This window comes from Zonotrichia albicollis, chromosome 8 (genome assembly GCF_047830755.1).
Source record: "Zonotrichia albicollis isolate bZonAlb1 chromosome 8, bZonAlb1.hap1, whole genome shotgun sequence".
NCBI lineage: Eukaryota > Metazoa > Chordata > Aves > Passeriformes > Passerellidae > Zonotrichia > Zonotrichia albicollis.
This window is the reverse complement of record NC_133826.1, coordinates 18378977-18393905: the sequence shown is the minus strand read 5'-3', so window position 1 is coordinate 18393905 and position 14929 is coordinate 18378977. Positions and strand designations below refer to the sequence as shown.

The 14929-nt window shown below is 36.7% G+C and overlaps 1 protein-coding gene across 7 annotated transcripts in view; it reads left to right on the top strand.

Moving 5' to 3' along the window:
* Positions 1 to 14929, top strand: part of DPYD (dihydropyrimidine dehydrogenase) — a 329803-nt gene that overhangs the window by 89958 nt on the left and 224916 nt on the right. For all 7 annotated transcript variants that reach the window (XR_012581360.1, XR_012581361.1, XM_074546150.1 and 4 more), the window contains exons 4-5: positions 180 to 267; positions 9748 to 9909. Coding sequence is in view for 5 of the 7 variants with exons in the window: in XM_074546150.1 (XP_074402251.1) it covers positions 180 to 267; positions 9748 to 9909 (250 nt within the window). In the remaining 2 variants the exon portion in view is untranslated. The remainder of the gene's footprint in view (positions 1 to 179; positions 268 to 9747; positions 9910 to 14929) is intronic.

Below are 14929 nucleotides of genomic sequence, written 5' to 3'. Positions count from 1 at the left end.
TAATCTGTGTGATGACAGTCAGTAATGATCATGTAGTGCTTTGAGAGTTTAAATAGAAATTCTTTGCGTTTTGCGTTATTGCTTTGTGACTTATCTTTTAGCATGTTAACTTGAAAACCTTTTACTATTTGCAGCACTTGCATTCCATGTCTGCTTGACACATTTTCTTTTATTCCTAGATGCCTAAAGTGTGCAGATGCCCCTTGTCAGAAGAGTTGCCCAACTAATCTGGACATCAAGTCATTCATCACAAGTATTGCAAACAAGGTAAAGTCAGGCTTGAAGTTGTACATGGGAGGAGATAACATAATAATGTCCCTCTGTAACTTGGTGGAAGGGGTAAGCTATTTAAAGGCAGATTAATTTTGAATTCTGTGTTTCTGTTACAGAGCAGAGACAATAGAAGTGGGATGACTGCAGAGCTTTGAGAGTTGTGTTTTGGCAATGCTATACAGGAATAATATTAGTAAACTGCCTTGAAGGTTTGAAGTAGTCTTTGCCTTGCTGAAGCCAATGAGTACATGCTTACTGATTCTAATAGGCAGATTTAACCTGTCAGATGGTCAGTGAGGTGGATAATCATACAGAATTTGGGTTGTTTGATGATGACTTTTGAATCCTCCTGGAAGCTGCAAGTGCAGGGTAACACACTGGCTTTGCCCTGAGCAGGTGACTTGGTCACTCGGTGTTTTATCAGAATATCTTGCTCTAGAAAAGAGTTGCAGCTTAGTACTATTCTCTCAGTAGATATAACTTTTTTTATGGAGCAGCCAAAGTATCTTAGATTAGTGAAATGTAATCATAGCATGTCTTTTTGGACTCTATCCTTACCTATCAATACCTTCTGTATCCACACTGAAACTTATGATAAAAGGTATATAACACAGCTTTGGTAGCTGCTTTTGCCTTATGTTTATGTCTGGTTGCTGTGTAAGCACCAGGAAACATTCACACACAGGAAGTTTTGAAAAGTTGAATATTTGGTTTCTGCTGTTCAAGATGTTAGAATGGAAAAATGCATGCCTAAATCAGCACTGCTTCTGTTAATTCAAGTTTCAAGTTTGAGGTTATGTACAGTTTTATGCTCTTCTTTCTCTCCTTACCCTACAAGAAGAAATCTTACATGGCATCATTGTGGAAGCATTTTTCTGCAACAACTCTAATGCTCACTTTAAAACTAAACAGCCAGAAAACCAAACCAAAAGAAGAAACCTCCTCAAATTAGAAGTTAGTAAAACCCCCAGAGGGACATGCTCAGCAAGTAGCTGAATTCATGGGCTGAGAAATAAGGCTAGAGAGTCCTGCATGCCCATGGCAGGAGATTTGGAACTGAAGGGTCTTCAAGGTTCCCTTCCAACCAAACCAGTCTATGATTCTGTTTTGTAGCCTCCATGTCAATGGCTGTATCCTGTGATTCATGTCCCAAGCAACTTAAGGAAACCAACAGTGCAGAGGGAACCCAAGCTTGATTTGATGACTGCAGTCTGCTGGGTTGAATTTTCCTTTTGATGTATTAGTTTCTGATGCCATTGCCATAAAATATCTCTTGTAACAAATTCTGTTATTCAGAAAATTACCGGAAATTCTTATGGTTTACTTTATTAATGGAATCTCTTTATAGTTGTAGGTATGTACTGCTGTTTTTACAGTACTGCATTTTGAAACTCCTTGCTTTCTGTCAAAGGTACAAGGTGAAGTTGAGGGGGGGGGTACCAAAAGTTGCAATTATTCACCTGAAATCATGACCTGGCAGAATCTGTGTAAGAGCCCACTACCATGGCTGCTCCTGTGGTGTCCTCTCTTTTATTCTGCTGCTGTGGTGGTACCTGCACCACACACTTTTAGAGCAGATAGAAGACAAGAATAGTGTGCTTTTGAAAACTAAAACATATCATTTATAGTTTTGATATTTGTTAATGGAACCAGTAAGTAATTTTTCACTTTGTTATGTGTTTTGCTGAACTTCTATTGAAATAATAAGTTAGATATTATCATTCAGCAGTCTGAATATTCAGCTTGATGAGAATTTCTGCATTATTGTCTCTGAAGTTCTTGCTTAAGATGATCAAGGATACTTTGCATGTCATTGAATATCATTTTCAAAATGATAAATTTGTTTTTGCTGTTTTCGTCATATAAATAAACTTCCATTTCTAATACAAAAGCTTATAAATATGTATGATAGCTTCTAGAAGAAATAAATAGGTGAAACACAGAATACTCAGGTGTTTGAGGTCAATAGATTCAGGGCATTGGGGTGCATTTTCTAGACTTCCTGAAGATTCGTGTCTGAATCTCTCATCACCCACTTGAAAAACTTGCTTCAGCTGGTTACCCTTCTACTTGTTTAGAGAAGATTGTGTTCACTAAATTCCCTGTCCTTATCCTTGTGTAAGCAGTATTGCATGCAGGTATTTATTTAAACATGATTCATTATTAATATAGACTATTTAGACAGCAGTAAACTGAAAATGAATTACTTTGTCAGGTATTAAAAAGCTCTATTGTATGTGGTTTGTTTTGTTGGGAAATGGCTATAGCAATCATAAAGGGTCAGGGATTCTTGTTCTCTTAAGCCTGAGGCTTTTTAGATATTTACAGGCCATGTACAATGTAGCTGTTCTGGCTGTTCTGCCATTAGACCTGAGCTCTGAAGTAGAAGAGGGACAAGGGAGGAGGGTTGTTCCTGGGTTGAGAGGGTAATTGAATTGCCAGACTCAATGAGCCTTGAGCCTCTTTGAGAGAAAGGATGTCACTTACGCTGTATTGTGTTAGCTGCTGTGACTCAGTAGAGTTTAGGCCATAACTTCCATTCTCTTTTTCCATACAAACTGGATTACAACTCCACTTCATAAAGGTACAATCTATTCCATTGTGTCTTCCCAGTTCGTGTTTCTTAGTTCATAAAGGCTGCTTGCAATTGCATCTTAGAGATCAGACTTTACATTCACCGTGTTACTATTTTTGTTTCCAAACATCAGAAGAGGGCAAACAAGAATTCTGACTTCCAGCTGTCCTCTTTAAATACCACCACATTGCAAAACCAGTATTTCTTGCTTTATAAGGAACAAGTGCTGTCATAGTTGTTTATTTCTTTAAAAAGAAAAAATACACTAAAGAAAGTCCAAATGTGTTCAGCTGCTGCAGGAGAAGCTGTTCCCCCCAGCCCTGAAGTAGTACCAGGAATGATTTTAGGATTTTATGCTCTCCTTTCCCTGCGTTGATATGTCAAGCAAGAAGGAATTTGTAAAATGGAGCTTTAGCACTTGTCATCCTTTAGGACTGGCACAAGCAAATGTTTTACAGCAGCAGAAAATCCTACAATTTCCCAGAAGCATCTCTCAGCCTGAACACTTGTAGGGTATGCAGCCTTTCTCCTGTTCAGCAAAACTGTGCCAGAGAAGCAGCCCTTTAGAAAGCAGCAGCTCCTCACATGCTTTACCTTTGAACTGCTCAGTGGGAGAGTCTTGGAGCTTTTTGTTATCAGATCGTTTATGGTTTGAGTAGTAGCATTGAAAGACAATGTTAGTGCACACAGGGATATCAACTTTTGTTACACAGCACAGGCATAAGGAATGAGTGACTCAGCCTTTACAGTCTCAGTCTGTAATGGAGAACTGGGAGTACAGAAGTATCTTTTTTGTTATCTGTACTCACAGAACTCACTTTTTTTACTGTAGCCCTCTGTGACTAGCTCTCACAATTTTATTTCAAGCCATGCATTAATACAGTGATTCCTGACATTGACTCCACAGCTTTTTCTGTGTTCTGAAGGACCGTCTTCTCCCACATGCCTTAATGATAAAGATAAGATGGTTTGCACTGACACATCAACTTTATTTAACAGACTATATGGAGGCCAACATTAGAAAAAGAGCAAAAACAACAAAGAGCCCAGTGCCCCCCAAAAAAATCCCAAATGAAATGAAAACTCCACATTGGAAAACAAACTCAAAAAACAACCCAATCCCCAAAATCAGCAAAGCCATGCTGCCCTCTGAATAAAAGGTTGTCCTGGGCTGTTCAGAACACTGGGAGGGAAACGGAGGAGGGAGAAATTAATGTCGGGAGCAGTACGGAGAAACTTGTGGAACCCAGGGCAAAGTTTTAGGATTTCAGAGGAATCTTTAGGTTTAAATGAAATCAAAGGAAATTTGTGTGGGATTTTCAAGAATGAAATTGTTTTTTTCAAAGGAGAAATGAGAGACGAAACAAACTGGAAGAAAGAGAAGGACCCAAAGGGATAAGGCAAATCTGAAGTTTGGGAGATTGAGGGAGTAAAGAAACTGTGTGTGGTAATGCACTAGAAATAAGGAAAATGAAAAGTGTGTAGACAGAGGAAAAGAAGATAAAAAAAGTTGTGGAATTGCTAAGAGAAAATAAATGAAGAGAAGATTGCCACAGAGAAAAGGTGTTGAGAGACCTAGGATTATGACAGGTGAGAAAAACAGAATGATGGGTTTTTTTCTGTGCCAAAGGAACACAAAATTAACAAAAGACATCTATATGCCATTGCAAAGACTGTAGAAAACAAGGAGTCACAGTTCACATGTAAAATACTGTAGGTGGGGTACTGTTAATACAATGAAGGATTGTGGAAGTCAGAAAGCTGCTAGGTGACTGGTAATAATTATATACAGTTATTAATCAAAATTAATCTTTAAGTACTACTTTGAGGCCTCGGGTTTTTCAGAAGTGCTGATTTATTCAACTTTCTCTGTTAATCGTAGTATACTCCAAGTCACTAAATAAAATAGTAAGGAAAAAAATTAAAAGAAAAATTAGGAATGATGTTAAATTGATGCACATGAAACAGTGACTTTTCTTGAGATGTCTGTTTGTACTTAGTGTAATGGAATGGCTGACAGCTGGTTTCAGTCGCCGTAGTGTAATTATGTAGAATAGACTTTTGCGATGACACTATGTCAATTAAAGAATCTCTCACATTCTAGACTACAAAGGACAAAATGACAGTACAAGATATTTCTTCCGTTCTTTTTCATAAAAAGATAGTGACACTGTGTGAATTACAGTCCTGTTATGATGACACAAGTCAAATGATGTGAAAGATTTCTGGATTGATTAAAAATCGTCAGCATTATAATATAGAATATGTATAATTTGATAAGTTGCTGTTATGTTTTGTTCATTCTTCTTTGGAAGATATTTGGGGGGGCTGACAGACTGAGGGCGTTTCTTGTTATATTTGAACTGGTGTGTGTCAGTGTGAAAAATGCTCCTTATATAACAACGTACTTTAAAAAGTGACTCTTCGGTCTGTGGAAATGTTTTAATCCAATACATCTTGAGTAAATTTTAAAGCCATTGCAGAACATGAACTAGAATAGGAGGTGGTGATATTTTTCCATGTATTTTGCTAGGTCTCCCTTTGTTAAACTTAAATCTAGATGAAAAAGAAATTATATGACTGTTTTCTTCTTTCCTTTTAAACTATTCACACTGTCTCCAAATTCTGATAAAGTCAGTGTATTAATTTTTATTACATAAAGCATAATAATGCAGATTCTTTAGGGGTTTTTTTTAGAAAACTGCAATATCAAAACATCCTGATGCATAATGAATTTATTTAAAAAGCTCTTGAATTGAATTGAAAGAAAAGATGCTGTAAGCATTTCCTGATAGTAAATACAATTTCTTCTGGTCTCTCTGTATTGATCCTATGTGTTTTAATAGATTTTTTTCAAGTAAAAAACAGTCTAATTTGCATGCAAATTATATAATGCTTCCAAATGATGCATGTGGAAATCCTCTTCTGGCTGTTTTCTTCTGATTATTGATATCTGTTTAAGGCTTCTTTTTGTTCCCTATGTTAGCAATGTAGTATTTATTGACATTTTGTTGCAGGAAACCACAAAACAACTTATCCAGTTAGATTAATTTATTTCCATGGAAATGCACAGGAAAAAAGATTCTGTGAACAAAGGCAGGAGCAGACATTTATCTCATTAAAAAAATTCAGAATTCTAGTTCTAGACTTGCTTCCTCTGTGACGTCTGTAAGAAACTGGCCAACTGAGTCATCTTATTATTTAAACATCTACAAAAATTACTCCAAACTGTTAAGGTAGCTTGCATTATTCTATGCGCTGAAGTAACTGTGTCATTTTAATGAAGCCAGCCTCCCTTAATTATGATCCTTTCTCATGTACAACATGTGCGTATTTACCAGCCTGCCAGGTCTGCACCTCTGCATGTCTATTTTATATGCAGCCTACTACACACTAGTTTTGTAAAATGAAGTGATCAATATTTTTTTTTAAATGTGAATATTCTATGAATATTTTACTTCTAATGTGACTAATAAATATAATGATCGTTAATACATGCTTTTAGCTTAAAAAGGATAAAGCTGCATAAGCAAAATGTTTGTGTAATTAAACATTTAAGACAATATACACATTCTACAAACTCTCATTTATTATTGTACTACCATGCTTTGTAGTTTTGTAGCACAGTTTGCATAACACCACTCAGTGTAACTTACTAGACTTACTGAATTTATCTGTTAGTGTTTGTCAAGTATTGTAAAACATTTTTCTGATTTTTTTGAATGTTAGATAATTTCACAGTAAGGACAGAATAAATAATAGAATAGGACAGAACAGGAAAGAATAGAATAGAATGACAAAAAGATGGAGCAACTCACGCACATGCAGCCTGCCCAGAGCCCAGCCTCCACACTGCACTGTGCCCTGGCAGGCAGGAGGTTTGCAGGTGGGCTCGCTCCCGAGGCACTGCACGGTTGTGGTGGCAGCACATGGCAATATCCTTTCACTGGGAGTGAAAGGATATTGCTCAGGAGCAGCGGCAGTGGGAACAGGGCTTACACTGAACTTCAGGAAGGTAGAAGGCGAGTAAGGGAACTGTGGCTCTTCTGAGAGAATGTTGTAAGTTTACCTATGGTAAAATTAGCACAGAGTAGTTATGTTTTGGCAGACCCTGAAACCAAGTCCAGTCCAAACCTGTGCTTCCATTTCATCTCTAGAGGTGCCCATGTTAGCACAGTTGGAGCCCACTAGTGAAGCAGTGAAGCCTTGCCCTGCTGTTCTCAAATGTGACTTTTAATTTATCATTAACATTATTTTAGGTGCTGAGACTAGAAGATACATACCGGTTGATGCAATTTATTTAAGGTCTTAATATTTAGCATGGCAATGTGTACTATGTAGTTTTTGATGTTCTTGTTTGAAGAGAATACAGTTCTTTTTCTTCAGATGCTGCCACTATTAGTGCACAGCTGCAGGAACTCATGATCATGACAGCAATATCTCAAAACTTTCCAAATTACGTCTCAATCTTCATATACTCAATCATGTTTCTCTCAAAGTAAGAGTTCAGCAGTAGCTGTCCTTACCCCTATTGAGTCTTCAGTTCCAGCTTCCTGTTTACCAAACTCTGGTATGGCATTCTGAGACAGATTTCCTTAGATATCCCCTTAACAAACTGTGATCTTGGTCCTATACCCCTACTGACCCTGGGCCTTTCTCTCTGAAGTCTGTTGTGCCCTGTCTTTCTTCAGCATAGTTGTGCTCAAAGTTTCCTTTGAGCTTTCAAAAGAAGAAACATGTGCCAGCTGTGTTGATGTTGTATTGGCTCAGTTCAAGTGTGAGAATATACTTTATATATGCAAGAAAATTAATTTAAAAAAAGGAATATTTAACAGCTTTGCTTTATAGGCGTAATAACTAGGTCTGTATATAGATTTTAATTACAAAGCTGAAAAATGTAGACAGTCCTTAATGAAGTTGCTTAAATAGAAATGTGCTTTGTTTCCATTGAACCAGAGTTGAAGATAATAAATGTAATGATACTGGACAGCATAGGAAGGAAAACTGGAAGTCTAATATGTGTGAAACATAAAAGAGAACAAAAGTTCATTGAAAACCATTTTGTCTTTGAGTTAGTGAGAAAAATAACCAGCACTAATTTGTAATTATTCCTTTAGAGTAGAAGAAAGGAATGGCTAGATGTAATTGCCTGAGGAACAGGCATCTAGTGCCACTTAAGATGCTGCAGGGTAACTAGGCTGGTCTCATTGCTGCTTGGAAAGATGTGTGTTTCCTGCATTGATTTTCACCTCTGCTGTCTGCAAATTTGTGTCAGTGACATCTCCAATATAGCTGGACTTCTTTAATTTGCTGCCAGATTGAGCTTGTAGGTTTCTTCTTCTTTACAGGTTTTTTTAAGCATCCCTAATGATCTCTGATGTCAAAAGAGTATAATAATCTGGAAGAAAAAAACTGTTTGCTAATATGTACAATTCCATTTTAACTAATACCCCTTTACACTGGAATAAATGAGAATTGGGGCTAATAAAATGTCTTACTAATCACCACAGGAGAAATGACTGAAGGTTCTTCAGAACAGTTGTATAAAGGGGTTGTCTGTTCAGCCAGGATTAGAATTTCAATAGGGTTTAATACTGTCTAGGCAGCTAGTTTGTGTTTCCAGATGAATGAGAGAGGCTGGTGCTCTGCCTTAGTAGGCCACCAGCTGTAAGCAAGGAGTTCAGTTATGTTTACAAATACATTTCTTCAATGTTGGCATTTTCTTGGAAATTCCTGTTTGTGTCTGTATGATCTGGTTTTACTTTAGAGAATTGCATGCTCAGTCTAATAATATGCCTGTAGTGAATTTGAACCTCCCAAACCAAATTCTTGTTACCCACTGTTGGTTAAATTGTCAGATCTTGACACTGCTCTTTTTATTCCTAAATGGATTCTTACTCTGTGCGGCAAAGTATACAATATGATTTCATTAATGTAGATGCAGAACTGTCAGCAGTAGCTCTCTCTCTTTAAATGACACTTCTGGTCACTCCTGGAATTTTCTGATTCTTCTTCTTAAAGACAATTATCTAGCTGAAATAAACACCAGGGGTTGTTGGTGGCATGGCATCAGACGCTGGGAACTTCCTAAAGTCCATTCCTTAGGGTTTTAGTATGGAAAGAATCCTTGCTAGTTCTCATATAGCTAGTGACTATTCCTTTTCTGAAGAAGTCCACTGAATATTGAGAATCTTTGAAGTAGTGAATTGTAGGTAACATCTTTAATTAGTTCCCTGGCTTATGATTTAAGGAAACAGGAGAGTGTTTGCCCTGATCAGTATGTGTTGAGAAAAAAAAGATCAAAAAGAATTCAGTACTGCAATATCTGCAGGTGGCTACATGGAAAGTCTTATCATGTGTCTGGGAAAATTGGTACTACTGGTCTGGTATGAAGGACAGGAATATCAACAGAGATGGTGTGCACAGATGTGTAAAATAAGATTTTCATTCCTGAGCTCTAAAGAACTGGTAATATAACCGGCACTTTCTGGTCATCCTGTAACAAGGGTTGCAACTCAGCTAGTGCCCAATTGACCTAGAAATGGAGAGAATATTTTCAAGTACGTAATGCAGCAGTTGTAGTTTTTGAAGGTAGATTTGTTAAGCTACTGAAAATCCTACAACCACCTCAGACTGAAGATGCTTTTAACCATTTTGCAAGCTGAAAAGCAAAAGTTTACCTTTGCATAATCCACAGTTTTTGCTGACTTTCTTCTCAGTATCTTTGATGGGATTTTGCATAACATGCTAGTACATTTCAGTAATGTCAGTGTTATTTAACACATATGCTTATATATTATTTTGTTGGGGCTAATAAAATTCTCTCTTGAAGGTTTGAATTTTTGCTTCATTGGTATGTGACTGTTATTTTTCTTTCTTCCTTTCTCTTTTTCCTTCAGAACTACTATGGAGCTGCCAAAATGATTCTTTCTGATAATCCACTTGGCCTGACATGTGGAATGGTGTGTCCAACATCAGATCTCTGTGTTGGTGGCTGCAATTTGTATGCCACTGAGGAAGGACCAATTAATATTGGTGGATTGCAGCAGTTTGCTACAGAGGTAGGACTTGCAAATATCTTATTTCTTTGTATGTACTACTGAGTATTGCCTGTGGTTACCTTTGTTAATGATTTTTTTCGAGAAAAGTTGTTACTAATAAAATTAAAGTGTAGAAGGCTGGAATAATTATCCTTTTTCTTACAGCACACTCAAATGCCTAGAAATGCTTTCATAGTGCAGTACATTATATGAACCTAAGGAACATTATTTGTGAGCAAGATGATTCTTTAGACATACTGGTAGTTGAGACAATTTCTTTTATAATGAAAAATTTATTTCACGTGAAATTGTGGATGTTGCTCCATAGTAGATTGTAGGCTGCATAGGGGAAAAGATCAGTTGCAGCTGTATCTGTAAGTGCATGTTAAGGAGGTGTAGAACTGTTCTGGGCATAGGATAGATTCTATAGCAGAATTAATGTGTGTTTGTGCGCTGGCTTTGAGACAAAGGATAAACTTCAGATGATATTTTCTTTTTAATGTGTTTATTTATTTTCCAAACCTAAGTAAATACATAGTTTGAGGTTGACCAAAAATACGTGTCCATGTGTATCTATTTATATAGGTAAGATTCACAGTGTATATGTGTAAATTTATTAGTTCATAAAGGTAGGTGCATGTTTTGGCTACTGAAGCAAAGGTTGTTACTTGCTGCTTCACATTAGAAATTCTTTGCATGGGTTTTTGTTGAGCTTCTTGTGCATTGCTTGGGATTATGTAGTTTTAATGCTCCAATTTCTGTCTGAAAGACAGAGGCAACTACTCTTTTGTTAATTTCTTTTGAGGGCATGGAGAATTTTTACCTAACTCAAGGTCTCAGATGGTACCTCATCTGATCTATCTAAAGTAAAATTTTGTAAAAATGATTATTTTGGCCTCTGTAAAAGTGAGGGAGTTATGGCTATATTAAAACCAGCATATTAATGTGTTAGGATTGTACATTTCGATACAGTCCTTAACTAATGTGTGTGTCCCTGTTCTGTATCATGAGCCATTTGGCTGATTTTATTTACAAACACCATAAAATTCCAGTCAAATTTTTTTCCCAGTCAAAGCCTTGGAAAAAAGCAGCTTTGTAGAACAGACCAAAATAGAAATGCAAATCAATCCGGAAGTAGCAGATGATGTCTATAAGACCAGTATTTTCCTCTAGTGTCAAGCATAGACTTCACACTCTCTTCTCAATGGCTGTGGGTCATGATTGGATACCTGCTGCTGCTGTTCTCCTTTTATCTGTTTGTATCCCTCTTTTCTTCTCTCCAGGAGATTTGTAAATCTTCTGGAGTGCCTGATAAAGTTTTCTGCTAGCTGTTGCTGAATCTTCTCTCCTCTCTGTCATTTAAGTAGTTATCCACTTCGTTTTTCTTGAGATTTGAACACACAAGTGTGTTCCAAGTTCTCATTTACAGGATGAGACTAGAGACACGGAACTGTGTTAGTTCTGTGTGTATGTTGTATAGTTGCGCTTTATCAGTCAACAAACACTTTTATTAGCTTTTCTTCTAGTGGCCTTTATTCTGTATATGTAAAAAGCTAGTATTTGTTGCAAAGCAGAAGACTACTCTCCTTAACCCCCCCACAAAACCAAAGACAGAAACTCAAAACCGACTGACCAAACAAAAAAGATTAAACAGTTGTCAAGTAGATCATAAATACAATAGTGAAATATTACTGTTTAGGAATGAAATTAATATCTGTTATAATTTGATTTGTGTCTTCTTTTAGCTCTTATTCTATGATTAATAGAGAGGAATGATGACTTGGTAGATAATGCTAAATATCTGCCATTTTTCTTCAGAAATCTTCAGAAATCTATTATTAAAAAAACCCCAGTGGTAGCATAATGATGGATACAAAAACTGCAGAGGATGAATAGTTTTCAATGTTTCAAGTTTGTTTAAATTATTTTATTTCCAGTAACTCTAACAGAATAAAATTGTTATATAGTTTTATAGGTCAGTCCAAAAAAAGAACATTTCAAAAAATGTTATTATCTTTAGTATTTTCATCGTATCTGTTTTTACACATTTAATATATAAAAATGTAAAAGAAAAAATTTCTTGTTAATAACCTTTAGGTTTACTGCTGTTTAACACAGAATTTGTATGTATTGTAGCACTCTTAATTAGTAATAATAGGCAGTCACTTTTGCAATTAGTACTTTTTAACTTTTCAGTTAAATTTTGCTGCGAAAGTAGGTATAGTTGAAAAAATATAATGGTATGAGTGCTTCCAAGTAAAAATAATTATAAAAATATCGATTATAGTATTGAAGAAAATTGTAAGGTGCTAGTGTTCATACAAGAATTGGCCCAGATAGTGTGGTCACAGCTCTACCTGTACAAGTAACTTAGCAAATTGTGTAATTTAGGCATGCAACATGTGTTAGTCTTAATGAAAGCTGCATGGTGATTCTCAAGCCTGGTGTAATATTTGTCCCACAGGGGCTTATTTACTGAAAACTCCATTGTGCATGAAGCCAGTTTTAGGCTTTTTTTTCCCTCAGAATTAGTCTGAGGATCATACACTTGATGCATTATGAGAGTGAGCAATAGTAAAAGGGCACAACTGCTAGCTGAGATAATAGATAAAATTGCAGTAAAGCAGGAATGTGGATTTAAAATGGAAAATATGTGGGTATGATGTGTGCCCGTTTGTGCTTCTGAACAATGACTGATCATCTGTTCATACTGCAGATAAAGCTCCCTAATTGTAAAATATTTGTCTTGCATACGGTAGAACAGTAAAAAAAAATGGCACCTTATGCTGCCTGCGTTTCCCTTCTGCCCTTTCATAGTTTTGTAACTATGTTTGGCTCATTCTCAAAGTGAATTGTAATCCAGCCTGAGAAAATGTGGATTTTGACAATTAAATGTTTAAGTGGAAAAAGGGAAATGTCCGTTTGTGTTTGTGATGTAGAATGTGTGTACTGGGATGCAGTTACCATGGTAACTGTTGCATCTAGAGAATAACATGGAGTAAATCTCACTATTATAAATGACGAGTGTCAAGCTCAGGTTACACCTGCTACTTGCACAGGTCAAAATTATATTAATGCCTTTATCTGTCTCCTTTGCCCAAGTACTCCAGAATCAAGCAACATCCATTTTTTGAACACAAGTTCAGTGAAAATATACTGAGATTGCAGTGACAATACATATAAGCATGAGGTATATGGCTGTCAGTCCCAAAATGAACTAAAATCACTGGTTGCTCAAGTACAAGTTTGCAAGCTTGTAGTGAGAAAAAGCGAGGTCTATTACCTTATCTGCTGTTGTATTAGTAAGAAACCCTCAAATTATTATGGTTTTGGATAGACTTTATTGAATATAAAGGTTCTTTTCTGTTTCTGTTTAATCATTCTGAATGGTGCAGCACAAGCTAAATAGAAAATGTAATATTTTCATCTCTGCATGCTAGATATAAACACTAGATCATTTAGTACTGTGGCTCTTGTGCCAGTTGCAGTTCGGGTGATTTGTTCCTCTTTGCAGATACAGTCTGACTGCTGCTGCAGCAGAAAGAAATTGGAAAAAGAAATTTGATATGTGTTTTTCTGAAAAAGAGGAATTGTGTGAGCTGGCCTGCTGCTCACCTAGGGACAGCTCAGCAGAGTACCTGTGCTGGAAGGAGTATTCTGGTGAGGGACCTGAGTGCCTTCCCTCAGCCCACCACAGTCAAGGAAGAAATGTCTTACTTGAGGGATTGCCCTGGAGTGGCACGCTGTGCCCTTGGGCTTGGGTTCCTCGTTGAGTTGCCAGTTGACAGCTCTGGTCAGTCTGTAGTGCAGCTGTGAGGAGAAGGTGGCTCTCATGGGGCGGCCACCCCTGCAGTGGGATGGCCTTGAGATGCCAGGCTGGGCATCACCACAGGTATGGATACATGAGCTGCATCTGCAAGAGAGGGTTGTTCTGGGGAGCTAAGACAGAAGGACAAATGTTTGTCCTTTATTTTTCAGCATTAATTTTAATGCATCTTTGAGTAATTATATCTTTTAAGTCCTGTTAAAATCCATGGTAATTATAAATAAAATTTCAGGCTTGTATGGAGGGAGTGGTGTAGCTTTCTACAAGAGGTCAGGAGATGAGTCTGAGGACTTCTGATTTCTCTGGCCAATGCTGAAAGATTTCCTGATATTGTGGCAAGTTATATAAACTTCCCTACAGCTTGTTTTACAGATGTTAAGCATTTTTTTGGTTTTTAATGCATTTACATGAATGTTGCTAAGTCCATTTAGTGGTGGGATTCATGAAATGTTGAGATTTGGACTCTGCAGTGTCCTAGATCCATGGGGTGTCTTAGGACTAAAATATTGGAGGTTTTAAAAGTCTTTAATAAGATGTTTGTGGCCTAGTTTTGTAAGCACTCACCTATTTCCATTTCCAATTTTGAAATATTGCAACTTTAGCTCTTAAGTTGTGGAAGGAAGGTCACGAGCATTTCATAACTAGCATGTGTCTGTGGAAAAAACTCTTCATGTAGCGTCCTGTGCTATCCACTGTAATTAAATGGAGTTAATTGGGTGATCATGTAATTTGACAGCTTACTGTGCATGCAATTTGCTTTATTTTGCATTAAAATATGTGCAGAATATTATTTTCTTCTTTAAATATTCCACTGTCTCATATTAATGTAAACCAGCCTACAGATAAATATCCATGGAAACCAGTGGGAAAGTGTGAAACTAGTAAAACCAGTTCCTAAATGTTTCTGATTTCATTGCCTGTATTCTACTGTCTGTGCACTAGTAAAATGTGATAACAATTCAGTGTATACTGATGCATTTCACTCTAAAATTAATCCCAGCTAGATTCTAATGTCTGTGTCAGTAACTGGTATCTCACTGCCTTAGTGAAGGATGTTTAACTGTAAACCTTACTGATAAGCTTATTTCTAGAGCCTTTTAAGCATGGAACCAAGAATTATATGTGAAGAATATAAAGAATTTAATTATCAAGTCAAAACTCGTATTACTAAAAGGTTAAATTGTCCTTCTGAAATGTGTCCTTCTCTGTATATCT